Source organism: Lonchura striata, chromosome 6, assembly GCF_046129695.1.
Source record: "Lonchura striata isolate bLonStr1 chromosome 6, bLonStr1.mat, whole genome shotgun sequence".
NCBI classification, from domain to species: Eukaryota; Metazoa; Chordata; class Aves; order Passeriformes; family Estrildidae; genus Lonchura; species Lonchura striata.
Genome location: NC_134608.1, coordinates 16891884 through 16911951, shown reverse-complemented (window position 1 = coordinate 16911951; position 20068 = coordinate 16891884). Strand labels below are relative to the sequence as shown.

General features: G+C 35.7%; 1 protein-coding gene across 3 annotated transcripts in view; it reads right to left on the bottom strand.

The window, feature by feature from the left end:
- Positions 1 to 20068, bottom strand: part of TTC7B (tetratricopeptide repeat domain 7B) — a 119983-nt gene that overhangs the window by 41582 nt on the left and 58333 nt on the right. For all 3 annotated transcript variants that reach the window (XM_077783987.1, XM_021531932.2, XM_021531933.2), the window contains 3 exons: positions 17946 to 18018; positions 16441 to 16601; positions 2528 to 2644 (listed from right to left, as the gene is read on the bottom strand). In XM_077783987.1, coding sequence (XP_077640113.1) covers positions 2528 to 2644; positions 16441 to 16601; positions 17946 to 18018 — 351 coding nt within the window. The remainder of the gene's footprint in view (positions 1 to 2527; positions 2645 to 16440; positions 16602 to 17945; positions 18019 to 20068) is intronic.

The following is a 20068-nucleotide window of genomic DNA, read 5'->3' as shown; positions in this document are numbered from 1 at the left end:
TTTAAGCAGTAGGCTAAAGTAAAACACTTAAAACCTCCAAGCCTTGCACCACAAAATAATTTTAAAAGTCATATTAACTATCTCATGAGAAAAAAAGATTGTATGTCAATTAAAGACAAAAGTTCTATATTGACTGAGAAAAGGTAATTCACCGTATTGCATTTAGCCCTTTTTAAAGTATATCTGGGTATTTGTGATTTATTTTTATTTATATTAAGGACACTGAACCCATGATCCCACTAAATCTGATTCATTGCAGAGGAAATATTTAATATAACCCACAGCTTATCAAAAAAGTAAATTCTTATCTCATTGGGAGAATGATACGCCAAATTATTTTTCAGTCTAAATCATAATAGAAACAGGTATTTCAAATAAGAATAAAAGATATTTAAATCTTTGAAGAACAACATTATAAAAAGGGTTCAAATTATTTAAAGACCTTTTATACTGGCTTAAAGAACTTTTTTTAAAACATCTCTCATTATTTCCAGTGGGAGACATAATTTTCAAATGGGGCTTTGCAACAAAATGAAGTTTGTGTTAAAAGGTTGAAAAATTAAAGCTTTCACAACAATCCTACATCATCATTCTTCAGTATAAGAGGAGTGCAGCTAGGTGAAGAGAACTTCCCAGTCACCAGGTCTGAGTGATAACTGTTACCCCTGCAAAAGAGTTGGATGGATCTGGATTACCATGATACAATATGTAGGTACTCAGTCCTTGTATTTCACACAGACCAGCCAAAGGAAGACTACAACTCAGTATCCTTATTCACTGATTGATGTAACTCTGAATGTGTGATTTGGGAAACCTGCCTCCTTCCATCACAACACTTATCCACAGTTCGTGTTCATTCCATTCTGAATTGGATTCTAATGCACTACCATAACTTCAAGAAAGGACTTAAGATGTCAAGATAAAAAAAGTCAGTATGAAAAAAAAATCAGATGAAAATAGTCCTCACTGATTCTTCCACTTAGATGTTCTTGAAGGAGAATGGTGCCAAGGAGAGTTATCAACCACTGCTGTTTGAAGCTGACACAGCCAAGAGTAAGTTTTCACAGTCACTGCTGATGCCTGAAGGAGGCATTACTTAAAGTGTGTTTAACACGGCGCGGTAGCTCTTAGCACAAGAACAACAACGCAGTAATGACAAGTTATGATTAGAGCCCCGATATGTGTAAAGGATATAACAGCAGAGATGGAAGGTGAAAAGTTGTGTTGGAGTACATGCAAAGCCAGTCTGAAATTAGGCTTGCAAAAAACTGTAGCTATTCTGCAAAGTGCAGTATTCTGGTACTAAACTCTTAACCCTGCCTGCCCACACACACAACCAGCTAACTAAAATACAGCACCACCCACTAGGTTAGAAGAGAAATTTTCTCCCTGGCCCCTACTCCTCGTTCAGTCACTTTGAATTGAAAAGATTCAGCTCAAACCTTTCTGGTTGCTGACATACTTGCTTTCTGTAACCTGAGTGATGCTCCCTGCTCCACAATGCAGTGTCAGGGTCCCTCAATATGCCGCGACTGACTCAGGCACCCTCCCAGGCTTTTCCTGCCACACCCCCCAAACTTTGCTGCTCTGAATGCTCACTAGCTCCACAATCAGGGAAGCAGTTTTCCCTCTTCTGCCATTTGGTTAACTCTCTCAATCTTCTTAAAGAGATTAATGTGTTTACATGACTGGAATCAAAGTACAGGAAAAACTGAATGTCCATCATACTACTACAAAGGTATCTAATGCTACCTGGTACAAAGTTCTTCTGATGTAGCATCTCTTCTCCAGAGGCTGTCAACCCTTCAAACAACCAGACAGCAGGAAATTCTGCTTGTCTCCTACTCCAGGTATTTGATAAACATATTGAATAGTACCAGCATGGATTTCTGCTAAGTTGCCTTCTCATTTGTTTCACAGCTTATCTAAATATATATATGGCAAAAGACCTTCACAAAAGCATTTTGGAAACCCAAACAGGACTATAACAACTTATATTCATATATTTGTTAATCCCTTTGAAGAACCTAAATAGGTTCATAAACAAGACCTCTGTTTAAAAAACCAGCCATGCTGACTCTGCAAATACATCATTTATATCCACGGGACCCCGATGCTTCCATGCTTTTAATTAATGTCTTGTCCTCCTTCATATTATTCAGTGAAAACCCTTGAACTAAGCAATCTCTCCACTAGCCAATATATAAGACTAAAACCCTGATCAGGAAACAAAACAAGACCATACCAGTACACTGAGAATTGGTTAACTCATTCGAGTTAATCAATCTGTGTAACCAGCCTTCATCATTGCAGCATTTAGGAGCTTTGGGCGTTTACTTCATAGACCCCTGGGTAATTCCACATGACCATCAACTGGTGTCTCTGAACATCAGTCTCTAGTTTTCCAGAGGATTAGTTTGTTTATATGAAATACCAAAACAAGTAAATGCAGGACTTCTGACCTAATATTGCCTTGAAAAGCTACTAAGCAAGGCAGTGAGCAGCCCAACATTCTACAGCATATTACCTTGGGTTAGTCAGATTGTAGCAGGATTTCCAAATCTGGAGCATATGTTTACAGGTAAGGAGTGCTTCATCTGGGCCTCTGCACAGGGACTCCAGTTTGACTTTTGTAAACAGTAATCTAGTGAAAAGGAAAAAGAAGTTAAAAGATATTTTAAGATTCTACAGGCTGTATCATGTTGTAGGTTCTCCACCAAGATTAACCTAGACAGCTGCCTTGTTATTTAAAGAATATAAATACAATGTGACAATAAAGGAGCTAATCCATTGGTAGGTACATTTTAGGAGTTACAACACCTAGGAACAGATAATACACTAGAAAAATACTAATTTAAAAGCAATTTTTAGCAAAATCACAGATTAAAGAGCACAAAGCAGGAGGAGAGCATGCATATAAAACTGTCAGCCTACTTTCTGTTTTAAAACCCAGGTGTACTTTGGTATTTTATTCCACTGCAACCTTAATCATACTAAGTGAAAAATTTATATGATTGCTCATATGGTTTGCGTGGGAAGACTGAGAAGGGTGGGGAGGGGGAATGTGTGAAAGCTCAGAAGTTTCTTATCCCAAATACAAACTTGGAGGCTGCTAATAGTAACTGAAAAGTGCAGAGAGTTTTCTCAAGAATAAGAAATTACATCAAGTTATAGTAGCTAAATCTTCAGCATTGCACTGAACATCCTTGGCAGAAACTACCCAGCATGTAAATCCAAACATTAATCACACAACCTTAAGTGTACAACGTGTGCACTGTGGGACTGAGGAAGAAACCAAAGGCAGTTTGCTATGTGAGTTTAAGAAAATAGTTTAAGAGCACCTGCCAGGTACATAAGGTCATATGAAGTCTCTTGATATCTTGTAAGAATCTAGAGCAGTGTAATCACTCTGTAACATAGAGCAGTTATACTAGCTTAGCTTTCCTCCTATCAGTAAATTGGATTTGAGTATAAAGGGAAGTACATGGATCATTTAAAGATGCATTTCATTTGGCAGAGATGTTCTCCCTAGATACTCATTTAACAGTGACTGTAATCCCTGAAAGAAGAACATCTCTAGGTCTATCCATGATTTTACTGAAGATAAAATGAAATATGACAAATAACATCCTCCTTCCTTCACACTCCCCTCAACTAGTCTACCCCTTAACACATGCACATGCAAACCTCACCCAAAGAGCAAGACCTAGGCATCAAACCTGAAACCAAAATCACAGGAATCTGTCTAATACAATCTCTTTCCTGCTTCTCTGTAAGATGGTACATTTGACAGTTTGAAGAGCTTATAGAAGCTCAGTTTCTTAAAATTTATGATTGTAAAGCATTTTACAAAAGTTATGGAACATAATCAATTCAGAAGCGCTGAATTTGCAAGTCATTCTAGAGTCAATAATCATAATATATACTTTATTATGTACAGTTTACAGATAGACTGAATTTCCATTAACAGTATTCAAGCATTTAAGAGTTTTAGGGATTTTTTAGCAGAGGGGAGGCACAGGGTCAGCAAAATGCTAAGATTCAACAAGCAAATTTTAAGAGGAAAAATGGAGCAGGGGATAGAAAGAGAGGAGATCTGGTTATTAAGAAATTACTTAAAAACATAGGTACAGCATAATAGGAATCAGTGCAACAAAAATGTTGGAACCTGGGCTACTAGTGTAGGATTCAACATTAAGACAGCAGAAGACAAATATATTTGTAAGAATGAAAGCAATACATCAGTTTGGTGCTTTTGGATGCACTTAGTACATGTTGCAATATCATTCCTGTTTCTTGTGCATTATGGCAGTCAACAGGACAGTGTGTTCACATATTTTCCAAAATAAAAACAACAAACAAAGTACATGATGGAAAAATATTCACAATTCTAATACAGAAAGGCTAGGACATTGTATCTAATAAATAAAGTACACCAGTGTAGGATTACCCACACTATAGCAAAAATAATCTTGGGAGTATAAAAGGTCGCATTAATAAAGCCACATCAAGCAGCTCCCCTGGATCCAATTAATACTTGGACTATAAATCTTAAAAGTACTAAGACACCTCAGAAAACTAAAACATGATGTTAATAAAATGAAAACCTGTCAATTATGCATACTTTACAAATGGGGGAAGGAAGGGAAGATGAAGGAGGCAACAGAAAGGAAGAACACCATGTGACAAAGAAGTCTCACATATTACCTTAATTCTATCAAGTTCCCTTGAAACATGGCTGAAGGTATAAGCAGCTCAGGGACAAGTATTACCAGGAAGGTTTTAGAAACCAAGAGGTAAGGTTATCTGAAAAAAGATTTTCTGAAAGGTCAACTTCACACCTCTGTGAAAACAGCTTTTCTGGGACACAGCCTGCATTACAGACACAGAGAATTTTGAACCTTACAAGAAGTTTTGATACACTACTAAAATTATGAAGAATAGATAAAAACTACCAAGTGATATGTGGAGGAAAATTAAACTGTATATTTTATGAACATCAGTAACTACCTGTTTGTGTCTGACAGTCAGAAGTTTAAATTACTGGCACATGGTAGCAGAGTATCCTTGACATGGTGGAACAGCAGTCTATTAAGAATAGAAGTACTGAAGAAAAATAAATGAAAAGTAGAACAATGTGTGTCAGAGATGTAGAATAAATACAACAGGTAAGAACAGAAATCTGTTTGGGTCAAATCCTTTGGGGAAGGGAAGTAGGTAAAACAGGTTCTTTCAAAGACAGACTAAAAGAGAATTTGTTCCAGCAACAGTGTTTTCTATGGATGCAGATCTTTAACATCGCTAAAAATAAAGTGAATTATATCATTTCAGGTGACTAATTACTCAGACACAAAATGAAGAACAAATCAAACTCTTAAGTGGAACGACTTAGTTATTCTTGGAGCTAATGGCTGATAAATTTATGAAATAGCTACTGAAGCAGTAAATTACTCCATTACTTCAAGACTGTTCTCACTAACTAATGAGGACATTATAAAACAGCTACTCATAACCTAATCCATATATTACTGGATTTTTATTTAAATAAAAGATGAAAAATCCCAAACAGGTTAATAACTAGGTCTTTGAATGTCAGTGACAAATAACTTGATAGCGAAAGTTAGCAAAGACATCCAAGATGCAGCAGAAGCCTGGTGTTTAACACAAGGATGCTCAAACATTTTAAGGATATGTATATCAAGTTGAATGGGTAAAACTCCATGTGTGACAAGCCAATCATTGAGAAGATGTGCAAGTAAGACATCAGAAATGTGCAGAGATCCTATCAAGAACAGCAGGGGACAGGCAGGGGACAAAAGAGCAACACCAAAAGCTGCATCTTATGCAGCAAATCTAAACTACACTTGAACAGATTATTATACACTAAAATTATAGTCTTTTAGGGCTTTTCTGTATCAATGTAGGAAAAAAGGGAAAATGTGTTTACTAAAAGGGATAAAAACTAAGAATATTCAGGAATGAATCCCCAACCTTCACCATAATCTTTACCTATGTTGTCTGAGCTATGAAAACTATGACAAATGGAAAATAGGAACACTTTAAGAATGACTAAAGTTCAGGCAGTCAAAAAAAATCAATTTCTCAGAATTATGGAAACAATGACACATAGGATTGTCCTTTCTAACATAAAACTTCAAAGAAAATATCACTTCTGGAATGAGTGGGGAACAGCATCTATATTGCCAATGATTCTGTCAGGAGGGAAGGAGCATGAAGCAATCTGTGTTGCCATTATTCCAAACCAGAGCTGCCTAACAGTGGGTTCATCAAGGTAAGACAGCTGTGAAGAGGCCAGATGCAATTCAGGGAGTATTCACTGGAATGGAAGAGAACGACCCAGTGTTATTGTACAACATCCCAGTGAGACCACACCTGGAATGTTATATGTAATTCTCCTTGTAACAGCTAAAAAACCCACACACTCGAGGAATTTCCAATTGGAGCAGCTGCACAGAAAGGCTGCAAGGGTGATCTGGAAACTACAGAGTACAAAAAGTACTTCATTGAGTTAGTATAGCAGAAAAAAAAAGCCAAGAAGAAGTACAAATTCCTTCTATAAATATAGATGAGACAAGCAGCAGGAAGAGAAAAGAACGATTTATCTAGAGGAAATTGTTTCCACAAAAACAAGTATATCTAAAGGCCATTTAGACTATTAAAACACTAAGGGTGGGAATTAGGTCTCCTAATTAATAATTAGGTTGTAGAAAAGACTGCTTCCTCACAGTTTGTTCTGTTTTCACCACAGAAGAGCTGGTGCAAATAACCTAACTTCTTAAAATACAACTGGTAAGTTCATGAAAAGAATTACAGATAGGACCACTATAATAATGGGACCTTGTGCCATCAAAGGTTCTTGCTACTGCTTTATTCCTAATCAGTGAAAATTAATCTATTAATTAATGATCTGAAGCTTTCTTTACCAGACAGTGTAATTTGTAGCAAAGAACTTAAGAATCTCCAAAATGCAATTATTGTCCTAATTCTCATCCAGCCTGTTTCACTTTTTGAAGATGCTGCAACCATCAATTTTCTTCTATAGCAACTCTCTTACAATGTCAGGAGATCAAGAGGAGTTAATTGGTCCAATACTGGCTTAAGCTATTGAAGGTATTTCTATTCTGTTGAATGAAGCAAAAAATTGAACTATGGAAGACTGAGCTCTGCTATGTGACAAGTAACACTACTAATACTGAGAACTCTTAGTTACATCGGTGAACAGATACTGCTCACCTCAAGCATCATTTTAAAACCAGCTGTTTTGCTTTTGGGATCAAGTCAGCAATTTCCACAAGTTGCTGTGCAGTGTAAGAGCACAATGGCTTGGATCAGCCATAGCTGGATATCTGTATTTAATACACTATTGTATGGGTGAGACCTGCCTTACATTATGTGATCCTTTCTTCAAATCAAGCAACATGACACACTGTGATGCATCAGCCTGCTACAGCACTGTCACCCAATGCAGTAGTAATCAGGAATCTCTCTGAAGTCCCTCAGATTAAGCAACATCCTACAGGAAACTTACAGTTCCACTAGACTTCTTCTGAAGAGTCCATATCCCCATATCCTGATCAAAATTGATCAGAATGCTCTACTTGCAGTTAGCGTTGGAAGCAAATTTCATTATTATTCTCTTATTATACAGATTATTTACATTGTTCAGAGCTTGAAGAAAATAAGGAAGGGCTGTACATAACACTTAAAAGTATGTGCATTGAAAATTATAGTGTAAAGCACCAAAAGCCTTGCTGAGAAACCCAAGAGCCACCCTAGGAAAACAAAATTTAAAAGGATGCATCAGATCAGCTTGATTAGAATGCAGGATTAAAAATGAAACTACTTTGGTTTATGTTTAACCTACTTGTTAACTTACTAAGTTTTAAGAGAACCTTTTAAAATAATTTAAGAGTTTTCTAAGAGTAATTTCAGCTAACAGTATTTTTTACATGACAATCAATTATTTAAAATGTTAGGAAATAATTAATATACTGGCAGTCTCATAAATATGGGTCCAAGCAACAAAAAATCCACACAATGTATCAAACGACAGCCTGATTTCCCAGAAAACCACATCAATTTCTACAATAGCTTAACTAGAATAATAAACTTTATATATAATCAATTCTGATATATAGCCTGTTACTTATGAGAACATAAAAGAAAGGTGGCAAATACCAGTTCTGTGTGGAGTTCTATAATACTTCATTTTTCACTTTTAAGTGCTTATTTGATATATCCCACAACTTCAAATCCTCAAATGCTAGAATAATTCAAAAGAAGTTGTTCTGGTTTTAAAACCAAGCACTATATTAAAAAAGCAAAGAAACTGCCTCCCCCCCAAAAAAAAACCAACCCCCACAAAAACTATCAAACAAACAACACCTCCAGCCACCCAAAAAAATCCTCACCAAGTCTAATCTTATGACTTCTAAAATCCTAGACTAACTAGTTTGACAATAATTCTGCACTAAAAAAGTCATAAAAAGGATGATGCAGAATGCAACACTAAAGATACTGAACTCTGAAAATAAACTCATTTTTAACAGACAACGTAGACTTCAGATTATCTGAATTCAAGGGAAAAAATAAATATGGTGATGTAGAACTTACGTTCATCTGTGTACTTCATACAGTTTGATGTAATTTCTGTAACAAACTGTGATAGTGTCAACTATTTGTGCAAATTAAAGCAGGTTAACTATGAGACCCCAGAGAATAATTGCAGTGGGGAAGCAGTGAACAGAATAGACAAAATTAAGGTGCAACAAATATTATTCAGAATGGATTATTTGCAAGAATATAAATCTATTGACCTTTCTAGATAAACTGTTAGAAAGTTGCTAAGTTGCTTGTTGCACTCAATAATTACATTCATAGGAAAAGTTCTGATTATTGACAGGAAACATAACAAATGAGGAAGTAGGCAGGAAGCCAAACTTTGGCATGGTCAGTTTTCTCTGTGTCAGTACATGCTGTGAGAAAGTGCCCTTCTAAAATCCTTGTAACTACTCATAAATAAATAGCTTGGAAGAAAAAACTTAAAATTAGAAGAAAATCCTGAAGTTCCCAGTGTTTATCTCATTCACAATCCAGATTTTGACAATAGTTTCCTTCTGCAAGTTGATAGTTCCTTTTAGAAGGAGAAGGTAGAGCTGACTGCCTTAAAATTCTTCACTTGAGAATTTCAATTAAATCTAACAGGACTCTAATTTACATGTAATATACGCCCCTAATGAAAAGATCTTTATAAAACACAGTAGGAAACTTCATGAAGAAACTGTTCAGCAGCATGGCTTAATAACTGTCAGGCCAAATTTCTTTTTAAAAATGACATATATAGGCATTGGAACAAATACAGCCTTTGCAATCTATATGTGGGAACACATTATAAAAGTAACTAACCATGAGAAAATAAGAAAGCCAGCACAGGTAGTTGAAGTCCCCAGTGAAGCAATTATGCTCGAAGTAATTAACACAACCCTTTCCAAGAGATGTGATGCACATGCTTCTCTGTATAATGATGTAATAAATGTTTTTGAAATATTTTGTGCAGTTCTGGCTCACATGTGATGAAAACTGGCTACAGTGCAAGGAATAACTGAAAGGCAGGAGAACATGCCCTTACTGCCAGCAAGTACCATGAAGTTCTTATCAGAAAGGATTCTGAGAACTGGTCTTACTACAAAAGCTCCATCAAGAGAATGGAGTCACCAGGATTGCAGAGGGATTAGCAAATTATGATATAAAAACCAGTAGCTGGAAACAAACCAATAAGGGATCAATTAAAATTAAAAATAAAAATGCAGTCTTAATGAAGAGTGCAGCTCCAACACTGAAACAAGCTACCACATGCTACTATGGTTTCTCCAGGTTTTGATGTGTTCTGATCAAGATTGAAGTTCTCTGGAAGGGATGCTTTAGCTAAACCTATATTAATATAAAAAGTAAAGTAAATGTAGAACCTTCTAAAATATAGACAGTCAGGGGGTTTGAGATTTGATCCTCCTAGTCTCAAACTATTAATTTGAGCATCCAGTTATGATAGCTGTCCCTTTAACACTTGCTGTAGAAAGCTTACAGCTAGCTTCACATTACTCAACTCCCAAATACCTGCCTCGTCACCAAAACACAAAATTACACAATTGTAAAAATTTTCTCCCTATAGGGAGAATGACAACAAAACTGGACAGACTATGAAAGACATATACATTTATAAAGGATGTATTTATGCACCAATGATCTTAGATGCAACCATGATAATCAAAGTACACAAAGAAACTTAGAGGTGTCTTCTGCAATTGCAAAGTGAGATGCTGCACAGTCTACTCCATGTTGAGTATTGAAGGAAAGTTCTATTATCAGGAAAGACATAAATATAAAGAGTTCATTATTAAACATGAAAAATCATCATTTTTAAGTACCTTGAAATCACTAAATGCCCAACACTGGCAACAGAAGGTCAAGCAAACAAATCAAGTTTTTTTAAATCTCCAGCAAAGCATTTAGCTTGATAAAAAATAAATGTCCTAAACTCAGTCAATCACCAAACCTTCTCCAACAAGAGCCGCACAGATTCCAAGTACTGGGAAGCCCATATATACACAGAAACATGGATGAAATAAAAATAGGCTGCTCAGATTGCTATTTGAAGCATGACTTTCAAAAAAGCATAAGAAGCAACAAAATCAGCCCTCAAGCCCCAAAATAACAAAATTTTGTGAAAATCATAAGTAGGTATGTTTGGTATCCATTGGATGGCCTTCTTACACACCCTATTATTCCCCATATATTTGCTCCCAAAGCAGTCAGACCTGTGATTTTTGCTGCAGTGTATGTATACTGTATTCCACATTATGAACCCAATGTCCTTAGGAAAATGTAGATCTCTATGAACTATAATGAAGATAGTTTCTGACTAAAGCCAGAACAAATTAGTTATACTTGAAAACTTTTTGTTTGCCTGCCTTGAATTCCCTGCAGCAGCCAGCTCATGACCCAAACTGGGACTCTTTCAATCAAGTTTCAAAGAATCTACAGCCTAGCAAACATAATTCAGGGGTAAGACCCTGAGGCCACTGACCAATTTGTTACATAAAGCATTATCTACCTATCAACAGTGTCTTCTTTAATGGACCATTCAGTAAAAGCATATAACAACAACCAAAGGGGAAGAGGGATGGGGAAGTAAGATAGAAGAGCCAAGGATAAAAAGAAAAAACACAAGCAAATGATACTGTGTTTCATGACTTACAGAAAAATCATTCCTGATAACTAATTCATTTAACTCCCAATATAAACAGGATTGAAATTGAATGAATTTGAAAATTCAAGTTGTCAAATATTGACAAGAATGCATTCACAAATCTGAAACATATGATTTTGGCAAGCACAGAACATCACTACTTCTTCTCCAATCTTACATTATCATCCTTTCTTCAAATAATTCCCAGTGCTCTATTTATCAAGGGAAAAAACCCCACAAAAGCACAAGTTTTACCAGCACCACACACTGCAGTGCAACTAGAACTAACCCTGGGAAAGCAGAATAGGGTAGTCTGTTTCCTTCCGTTGATAAATATCTTCCTGTCCCACAAAACAGCAGTGTATATCCAACACTGCCTGTACCAACCAATTCTTTTCTATGCCCACCTGGACATCTCCAAGAAGAAAACAAGGTTTTTATTCACTGAACTGAGAGGAATGTTAAAAGGCTCTGTGATTCTGGGAAATCTAATGTAGCTCAAAAGAGCCTTGAGGGTCAGGAAGGAAAAGATTTAATAGTTTTCAGAGGAATGACATATTGGCCTGATGCTTCTGTGAAATATTCTTGGAAGAAAAAAAATTTCCATCACACTTCAAGAAATGTAAATGTTTAAACTGTGAACTAAGTCTTGAGTTGTCTTCAAACCTGTTACCATATGCCTTTCCTTTTTGAGTGTACTTAACATTAAAATAACATGCTTGCACTCCTCAAATAACCCATCTGCTGTTCCCTACTTCTGCTACTTTAAAAGCTTGTCAGCTGCTATCCATTGCAGTTCCAATTCTTAGCATAAAATTAGCAATTTACTATTTACTTTGCCTAATTACACTAATTGTAGGCATTGTATTTGTATTAAAGTGCCCCAGCATTTAAAATATTAAGGGAACCCCAAACAGTTAAGATTAAGAAAACAATATCCCAAGTACTTCACTAAGAAACCTGACTCCATCTCCCTTGACTGAGAACCTACTCTTGACTAATTATGAATTTAAAACAGACAGAAGTGCTGTTTCAAGATTTCACATCATTCAATACACCACCAAGATATAAATTCCTTGTAACAAGAAGATTAAAAAAAAACGAGGGACTATTGCAAATAAGGCTGCTCAAGAAATTGCAAATGTACAATATATACTGTACAACATAGACAAGCCCAGTATGAACCAATGCAGTGCAACCACCACTACCTTGCATCACCCTGAATACACCCTCAGACTGGAATGCACACCTCTGGGACTACTTACACATTCAGAGTGGGAAATCACTGGATTAATAGAAACAAAACTCAAGGAAAACCCAAGCAACTGAGACCTGAAGCCCCGCTCATGGCTAAGTACTTTAGCAGTTTAGGATATTTTGTCACTCCTTGCTGCCTAGTCTCACATTCAGGGCAGCATGTCCTTGTTTCTGTTTCAGGAGGAGAAATGGATCATCTCATTCAGCTTCCCACATAGTTTGATGGTTAGGACTCTGAGTTGCATTATTTGTGGGCTAAATCCTGTCAAGCTGGATAGGAACTGAACTTCATATTTCTACTACTGGGACAAGCTCTCTAATGAAAGGAGAAAACCCTTAACTTTCAATGAATTCGAAGAAAGTAGCACCTGATTGGGATTACCTATTCAGGTTTACTAGTGCTGGCATCTTATTCCCACCCATCTCAGTATTGATACTGAGTGCAGCATTCAAACTCTTCAGTATCTTAACCTGTTCAGTAATCTTTTGTCTAGAGATCTTTTTGTCCCTAGATTAAAGCATTCTCAGATTGCAGGAGGCTTCAAAGATTAGCCAGCATTTAAAAGGAGACTGACTGTATTTCTTTATGATTTCTTTATAGAGTGGCTACAACCTAGCAATTTAAGCCTACGAGAAGTTTGGAAAAACAATGCTATAAATATTCAGCAAATAACTTTCCTTTTTGTATCTCTGAAAAAAAAATTACTACAGATCTATTTCAATTTTACAGGTTTCTTAGATTTTTGCCAATAGTTTTCCCAATACCTGTTCAGATCTCAGAGCAAAGGGCATATTTATGCTGCCAATATAATGAATACAGGAAGAACAATCAACTCTCTATTCAAAGAAAAAGCTATACCTTGCTACTAACAGCCCAGGGTGTTTGCTCATTCCTTCCATTTCTTTAGATAATGATCAGACAGAACTCTTTGGCTCTGAGGAATTCTTTCTACTTATTGATCTAAGATGCCCAGGGCAAAATCATTATCTGATTGGCCAACTCTCTAGCTTTATAGTGTAGGAAGGTTAATATTAATTACAGATCCAAAGGTATGCTTGCTGTATGCTTCAAATATTGAACTCGAACTCCAGGAATGCACTGGGTTTTCAAATATCAAAAACTGACAGACAACATATTTACTAATTGATTACAACAGAAGAGTGCTGGAAAGTAGCCACTTCTCTGCATTATTAATGGTGTATCCTATGAGCTCCTTGCAACCTCTGGCATTTTACAAAGAATGCAATATTAGCTTGTGAAAATGTAGATTCTTTTTAAAGCGATACAAAAGAAAAAGAACATACAGCTGTGAAGAGAGCAAGAACAGCACTCAGTGCAGCAATGCAATGACAGCATACAGAGGAATGTAGATAGGAATAATGCACAAGAAATGAGAGAAATAAGGAATAACATAAATCAAAAGCACTATGCTTTAATATTTCCAAATACAGGGATTTATTACTCTGCAAAGCCATCACATTATCAATTTGCATAAAGCTGTGGTAAAACATCCTGACAGAAACACTGAGAATACCACGAGAATTCTTGTAGTATTCAGCTTACAGGATTGCAGACATAACTGAAAGATAAAGAATAAAGACAGCTGAAGTGTTTACAAAAGCCAGTAAAGCACCATAGGTGAATAATGAAATGTTTCAGTGTATCTAAAAATTAGCAACCTGTAGAGGAAGAGAAGAGGATCTCTTTCCAATCTACATGAGATTATATTGTTTACAGAAGTTGCAAAATAAGAACACAGATTCAGCAATACACTAAGAGGTTGTATTTTATATATACGCATGTACACGTTGCCAACCATTTCCAAAGCACTACATATCAAAAGCTGGTAAATCCTTGTAAAAATAACCCAGTTACATGATAGAATCAATTCAAATTTATATTATTGACCAGATGTGCCTGTCTGGCTGTCAGTATCAATTGCAGAGAGCTGATAAGAAATCTCAATCATATTTTTGATTTCTTTGGGAAATTGACAGCGCTAAAAACAAAGACTCTGAAAGACTTTCTAGAGATAAATTTAACTGTTTCACCTTGGATTCGTCAGCATTTGTTACTGCATTTGATGGTGATTCCTACTGTCAAGATATTCCTCTGAAATTCCCTGATCTGTAGCAGTACACTGTAATGCAGTACACTGTATCACCACAGAGTCCATATCATACCACAGGAGCAACAATTTAGCATCACTGCTATGACCTCTATGATTAATATACATACATACATTAATACAAACATCAGTACTGTAATGAACAACGCGGACATGTTTAACCAAAGCTGCAGTATAAACTACTCTGGAAAAGCCATGAACCACATTTGAAAAACCCATAAATACTTTCTGAATGCTCACAAGAGTATTTTTAACCATTTTACTGAATTGATCCTTGTTCTCCCATTACAATAGAGATTAATATAATAGGGAATTCTCTTATAACAATAGGGAATTCTGAAAGTACAGTCTCAGAAATACTTTGGGCTATTACTAGTCTGAGACACATAGCAGTTACAGCTACATTATTTACATTGCCACTAAGTGGCAGAAGATGAAACAAGAACAGACAGAAGATGACAGTCAAAGTGCTTTGAACATATTTGCCTTTAACAATAATAGGGTATAAAATTAGGAAGCTGATACTTCAATTGCCTTTCAAACCTTGACTTACTGACAAGTCCCTTGGTCCTGAGGAAAGCACAAACAGATTTGAAAGAGAAACTGCTACATAGTTCTGAAATTGTGAAACATGTATAGAAGCCTCTGATAAGAATGGAAACAAGTCATAGGTGTGCAGATCACCTCGGAAGTGAGATACAGCAAATGGCAACAAAAGCCATTGCACAGAACTGGCTGCAAGACACAGAAGTTCTGACAAGAGGTGATACCAACAGAGGTCCTGGTCAGATTTGTGATGGAAAAGGCAACAGTACCTTATAGAGACAGTCAAATGGAGACTTGAAATGTCAATGAACAGGAAGGGAAACAACTATAGTTTCTGTTTTCAAATTAATAATACTTAAAGAAATAATATTTTTCTGGTAGGCTGATATAATAACAATTTATGATATAGAATCTAAGAATGAGGCAATTAAAAAAATTTGTCCAAATAAGCATATAGTATATATGGATTACAACTTTAGTGACAGCTGGTAAAGCACCAAAGTGAAAGACTGGAAGTTAATGAGTTAATTGAAACTGTCCTTGAGATATTTTCCTATAAAGAATTCTATTAGATTTTTATAAGAAAATAAATTAAAAAAAAAAAAAAAAAAAAAACAGAAAAAAACAACAAGAAACCCCTTACAAAAGTATAAAATCCAAATGTATGTTAAGATGTACTTAACATGAAAAATAAACAGAAAGAATGATTTCTTTCTTAAACAACAGAACATTTAGCAAACATGCTTCTTCCCTGCTCACTCATGTAGCTGTCCATCAGCCAACTTCAGATGACTGTTATTAGGTAACCAAACAAGGAGATTCTGTTTTATGAGGTATTTTACAAAATAGATTCCATACAATATCCGTAGAGTTATCTGTACGATGGGATAAATCTATCCTAGCTGATAGGAAAGTCCTGTTTATCCTTCTTGCAATATTTCATAAAAATAGAATACACAAACATAGTACGAAGCATGCAACAGGGATAATTTCTTTACACAGATGGTGTAGAAAAAAACAAAGTAAGATCAACTATCCAGTTCTAACCACCCTTCCAAAACAAATACTTTAGCACTGTTTAACAAGCCTTTAATAAGCGGACTTGAAATAAATGGGTGGGAAAGAACACTGGTGGAAAAAAAAATAGGTCCATCTTCAAATGCATCCCCTCTTGAAATGAATGAGATGAGAATTCAGGAAAAATAAGAGAAAGCATAGAAAGGAAACAAGACATTGACTCACATAAAATTTTCTGGATATTCACTCAAGGCCATATCCATGATATTCAAAGCATCATGATAGTGTTTCTGGGCTGATAGTAAGAGTGCAAGGAGATGAAGAGAGTTGGCATCATCTCCTTGTAGCTGCAGAGCCTGACGAACATAACCCAAAGCTTCTGGTATCTAATTAAAAAAAAAAAAGGCAGAAAAAGAAAGCACCACTATTAGAAGTATTGCCTTTTACTTGATTGACATCCATAAAATTTTCAAAATGGTCATGTGACATGTAGAATTCTATACACTCCTGTAAGACACTACTCAGAAGTTTAAAATGGATGTGATGCTCTACAGTGAATACTGAAAATTAAATTAATATATCAATCCTGGAAACAAAGATATAATAAAATAATATAAATATTATATATATTTATATATTATAATATATAAAATTAAATAATATATTAACCCTAGAAAGTAAGATATGTTTTTATAAAACAGTTACCTTCGGCCCCTTAAAATATTCTCTTTCGAATCCTAGTTGCATTTCTATATGATTTTGAAAATATTTTAATTGCAATGCTTAACTGAAATGTACAGCAACAGTAACTTTCTTTATGTAGAATTTCATTGTCTCCTCAGCTGCCTGTGTTTTTGTTCAAAGTAAGTACAGTAAGTGTTAAAACAAGTGTTAAAACAAGAAATTTAATTAAGCAACACAAGTATTTTGGAATTCAGAATGTACACAGTCATAGCCTGCTCCTCAAAAATATTTTGTGCTAGTAAAGTGACAATCCATTCCACTCTAACACAACACAGTCCAAGTTCTGTGCTACTCATTAGCAATGAAAAGTTGTCACTAGAGAATGTAAATAACTGCGCTCAAGGCTACTTTGTGAAATAAACGTGACATAGAAAGAGATTGACCATGATATACAGAAAGCAGTTCCATATTATCCATATTCATCTGATGTATGGTAGAATGGCTTAAACCTAACAGCTGTACAAGTTGGACTAAGGTCTGATCTCTTTTATAGTGACAAAATATTTTCCAGTTTTCTTAAATACTTTTTTGTAATTTTGTTCACAACAACCAAGCCTCACAGAGATACTCAGAGTGGGTACAGATATCAGCAGGTACTCAAGATTTAAGCACTGTAAAGATCGTTAAAGACTAGATTCAAGAGCTTCCCTCTCTATGATCTGAGCAGAGATTACACATAATAGTTAAAAACACCTTAAAAACTGACTTTTTTTTTCTCCCTGTCTAGCAACATAAATGCTGAAATAAGTGCAATGACTTCCATCTTATTTCTGATCCTAAAGCTGGAAATAATGACAAAATTCTGGAGAACTGCATAAGACTGAAGGTGCTTGGAAAGAGTATTTCGGGGTTTTTCCATATGTATGAATATGTGCACAAGGAAAACCAGGTTTTTATTGAAGAAATCTTCATCTCTATTCATCAACAGATACAAATTCTTACCTTTGTATGACAGCACAATGCTGCACTTTTAAAACATAACTAACCTGTCTGGAAATGGCAAGCTGCAGTGCCAAGTAAAACGCTGCCAAATGATCTGTTGGAGACAAACTGTGAGCCCTTAAAAACAAAGAAACAAAACAAAAAATGAATTTTACCCCTGTTCAGATAGGTTAGACATATCCATAAATGCATATATATTCATTTATTCATATTCAGGACTCTTCACTACATGTATGCTCAAATTTTGATATAAGTGGTGTTCATTTCAGCAACTTTTCTTATGCTTCTCAATCATCCTTGATCTAAAGAAAGCACCTTGGGACATGAAAAGTCCTTTTTAATAGAAAATAATAATGTAATTTCTGCTTAAATCTTAAAATAAATCTTTAATACAAAATTATTCTTCAAATAAATTAATACTCCAAAACACTAGATGTCATTACTTAGAATATTTATAAGAAAAATTCATTAAATGAAATTTTCTTACTGAAAAAAGGGGGGGGGAAATCCAAAAATGAATTCCCCAGAACACCATGCTTTTAAGGAGATTGATTATATCAACTTTTTTCCACCTTTTAAAAAAATATGTTTGTTATCTCCTCTTTAATATTTTGGTCAAATGCACACTCTGAGTTTTAATCATTTTACTATCCTACAGAAATTCTTCTTGCAATACACTCTACTATTTTTGCCTGTAATAAAATCTTTCTGCTACAAGATAAGAGCGTTTTAGCAAGGGGATGCTTGAGCATAATGACAAAAAAAAATATTATGGCTGTACCCCAAATGATCTGTAGTAAATACTGGGCAGGAAACCTGGGACTATTTTTTATTTACATTTGTTGCATTATTTTAACGGAGTCTCATTTAGAACTCTATTTTGCAATAATCATCTTTGGAACATCTAGTGAGTCGCTTCCGTTGGGAGGAAGCATCAAAACTGACCTTTAAACCACCAAAACCACAGAGAACCTTCTGCTTCTGACCTGTGCATTTCTGCCTTCTCAAGTCCCAGCAGCTGCACATGTCCATTAGCTTAGTAACTACACCCAACATGCTTCAAAGAGGTTTAAAGTTATTAAAGGACAGCTCCATATTTTGGTAACTTCACCTGTAAATTGGAGACTAGATGCACAGGTAAAGCCTAACAGGGTCCAGGACCAGTCCTTTTTTAAATTTTAATTCACAAATTAAGCAATACTAAACAAGAACAAGAGATTTTTACTTAGAGAGTACTTCTTCAGTCACCCAAGCTTCAGATAGTGAAAGAATGAAGCTATTAGTATCTATCTACCATGTGGTGAGTTCTGTGAAACTTCAGTTTACACCAACCACAGGAAAAGCATTGAAAGTCTCCCAAAGTTTAACGAAAAAAAAGTTAGTGAAACAAACATCCCCTCAGTACTGCGTGAAGAGGGCAACAAGCACCTTCTTGAACAGCCACCAACATAAATTGGTAAGCCTTGAAATCTGACTCAGGCAAGGGTACAAAATGTAACTGTATTTCTTCAGGACCACTATTTCTTCAGGAATTGGCTCTCTAGGTAGGTGATTTTAAAAATTCACAAAAAAAATTATTGGAAAAAAAAAAGGTACATCAAAATACCGAGTCCAGTACAGGTGGCTTGCTTTATAAACTGGTAGATGACAGAGAATTTAACTCCCATCTCCTGGAAAACTTTTATTTTTCAGATGTGGTAAGAGAAAATGAGCATGACTAGTATGCTGGGTGAAAGACAACGTAAGACACAACCAAGCAACAACATTAGAACAGAGATTGAGAAAGAGTAATTTCACAGTGATAAGAAGCTGAATTTTGGCATGACCTGGCAATGTGCTTTTACCAGCCAGAAAGCCAAACATGTGTTGGGCTACATCAAAAGAAGTCTGACCACAGGGCAAGGGAGGAGATTCTCCCCTTCTACTCCACGCTCATGAGACCCCACCTGGAGTGCTTTGTCCAGGTGTGGGGTCCCCAGCATAGGGAGGATGTGGATCTATCAGAGTTAGTCTAGAGAAGTGCCACAAAAATGATGAGAGGCCTAAAGCGCCTCTCCTTTAGAGACAAGCTGAGAGAGTTGTGATTGTTCAGCCTGGAGAAAAGAATGCTCAGGAAGATATTACAGCACGTTGCAGTAACTAAAACGTCCTACAGGAGAGCTGGAAA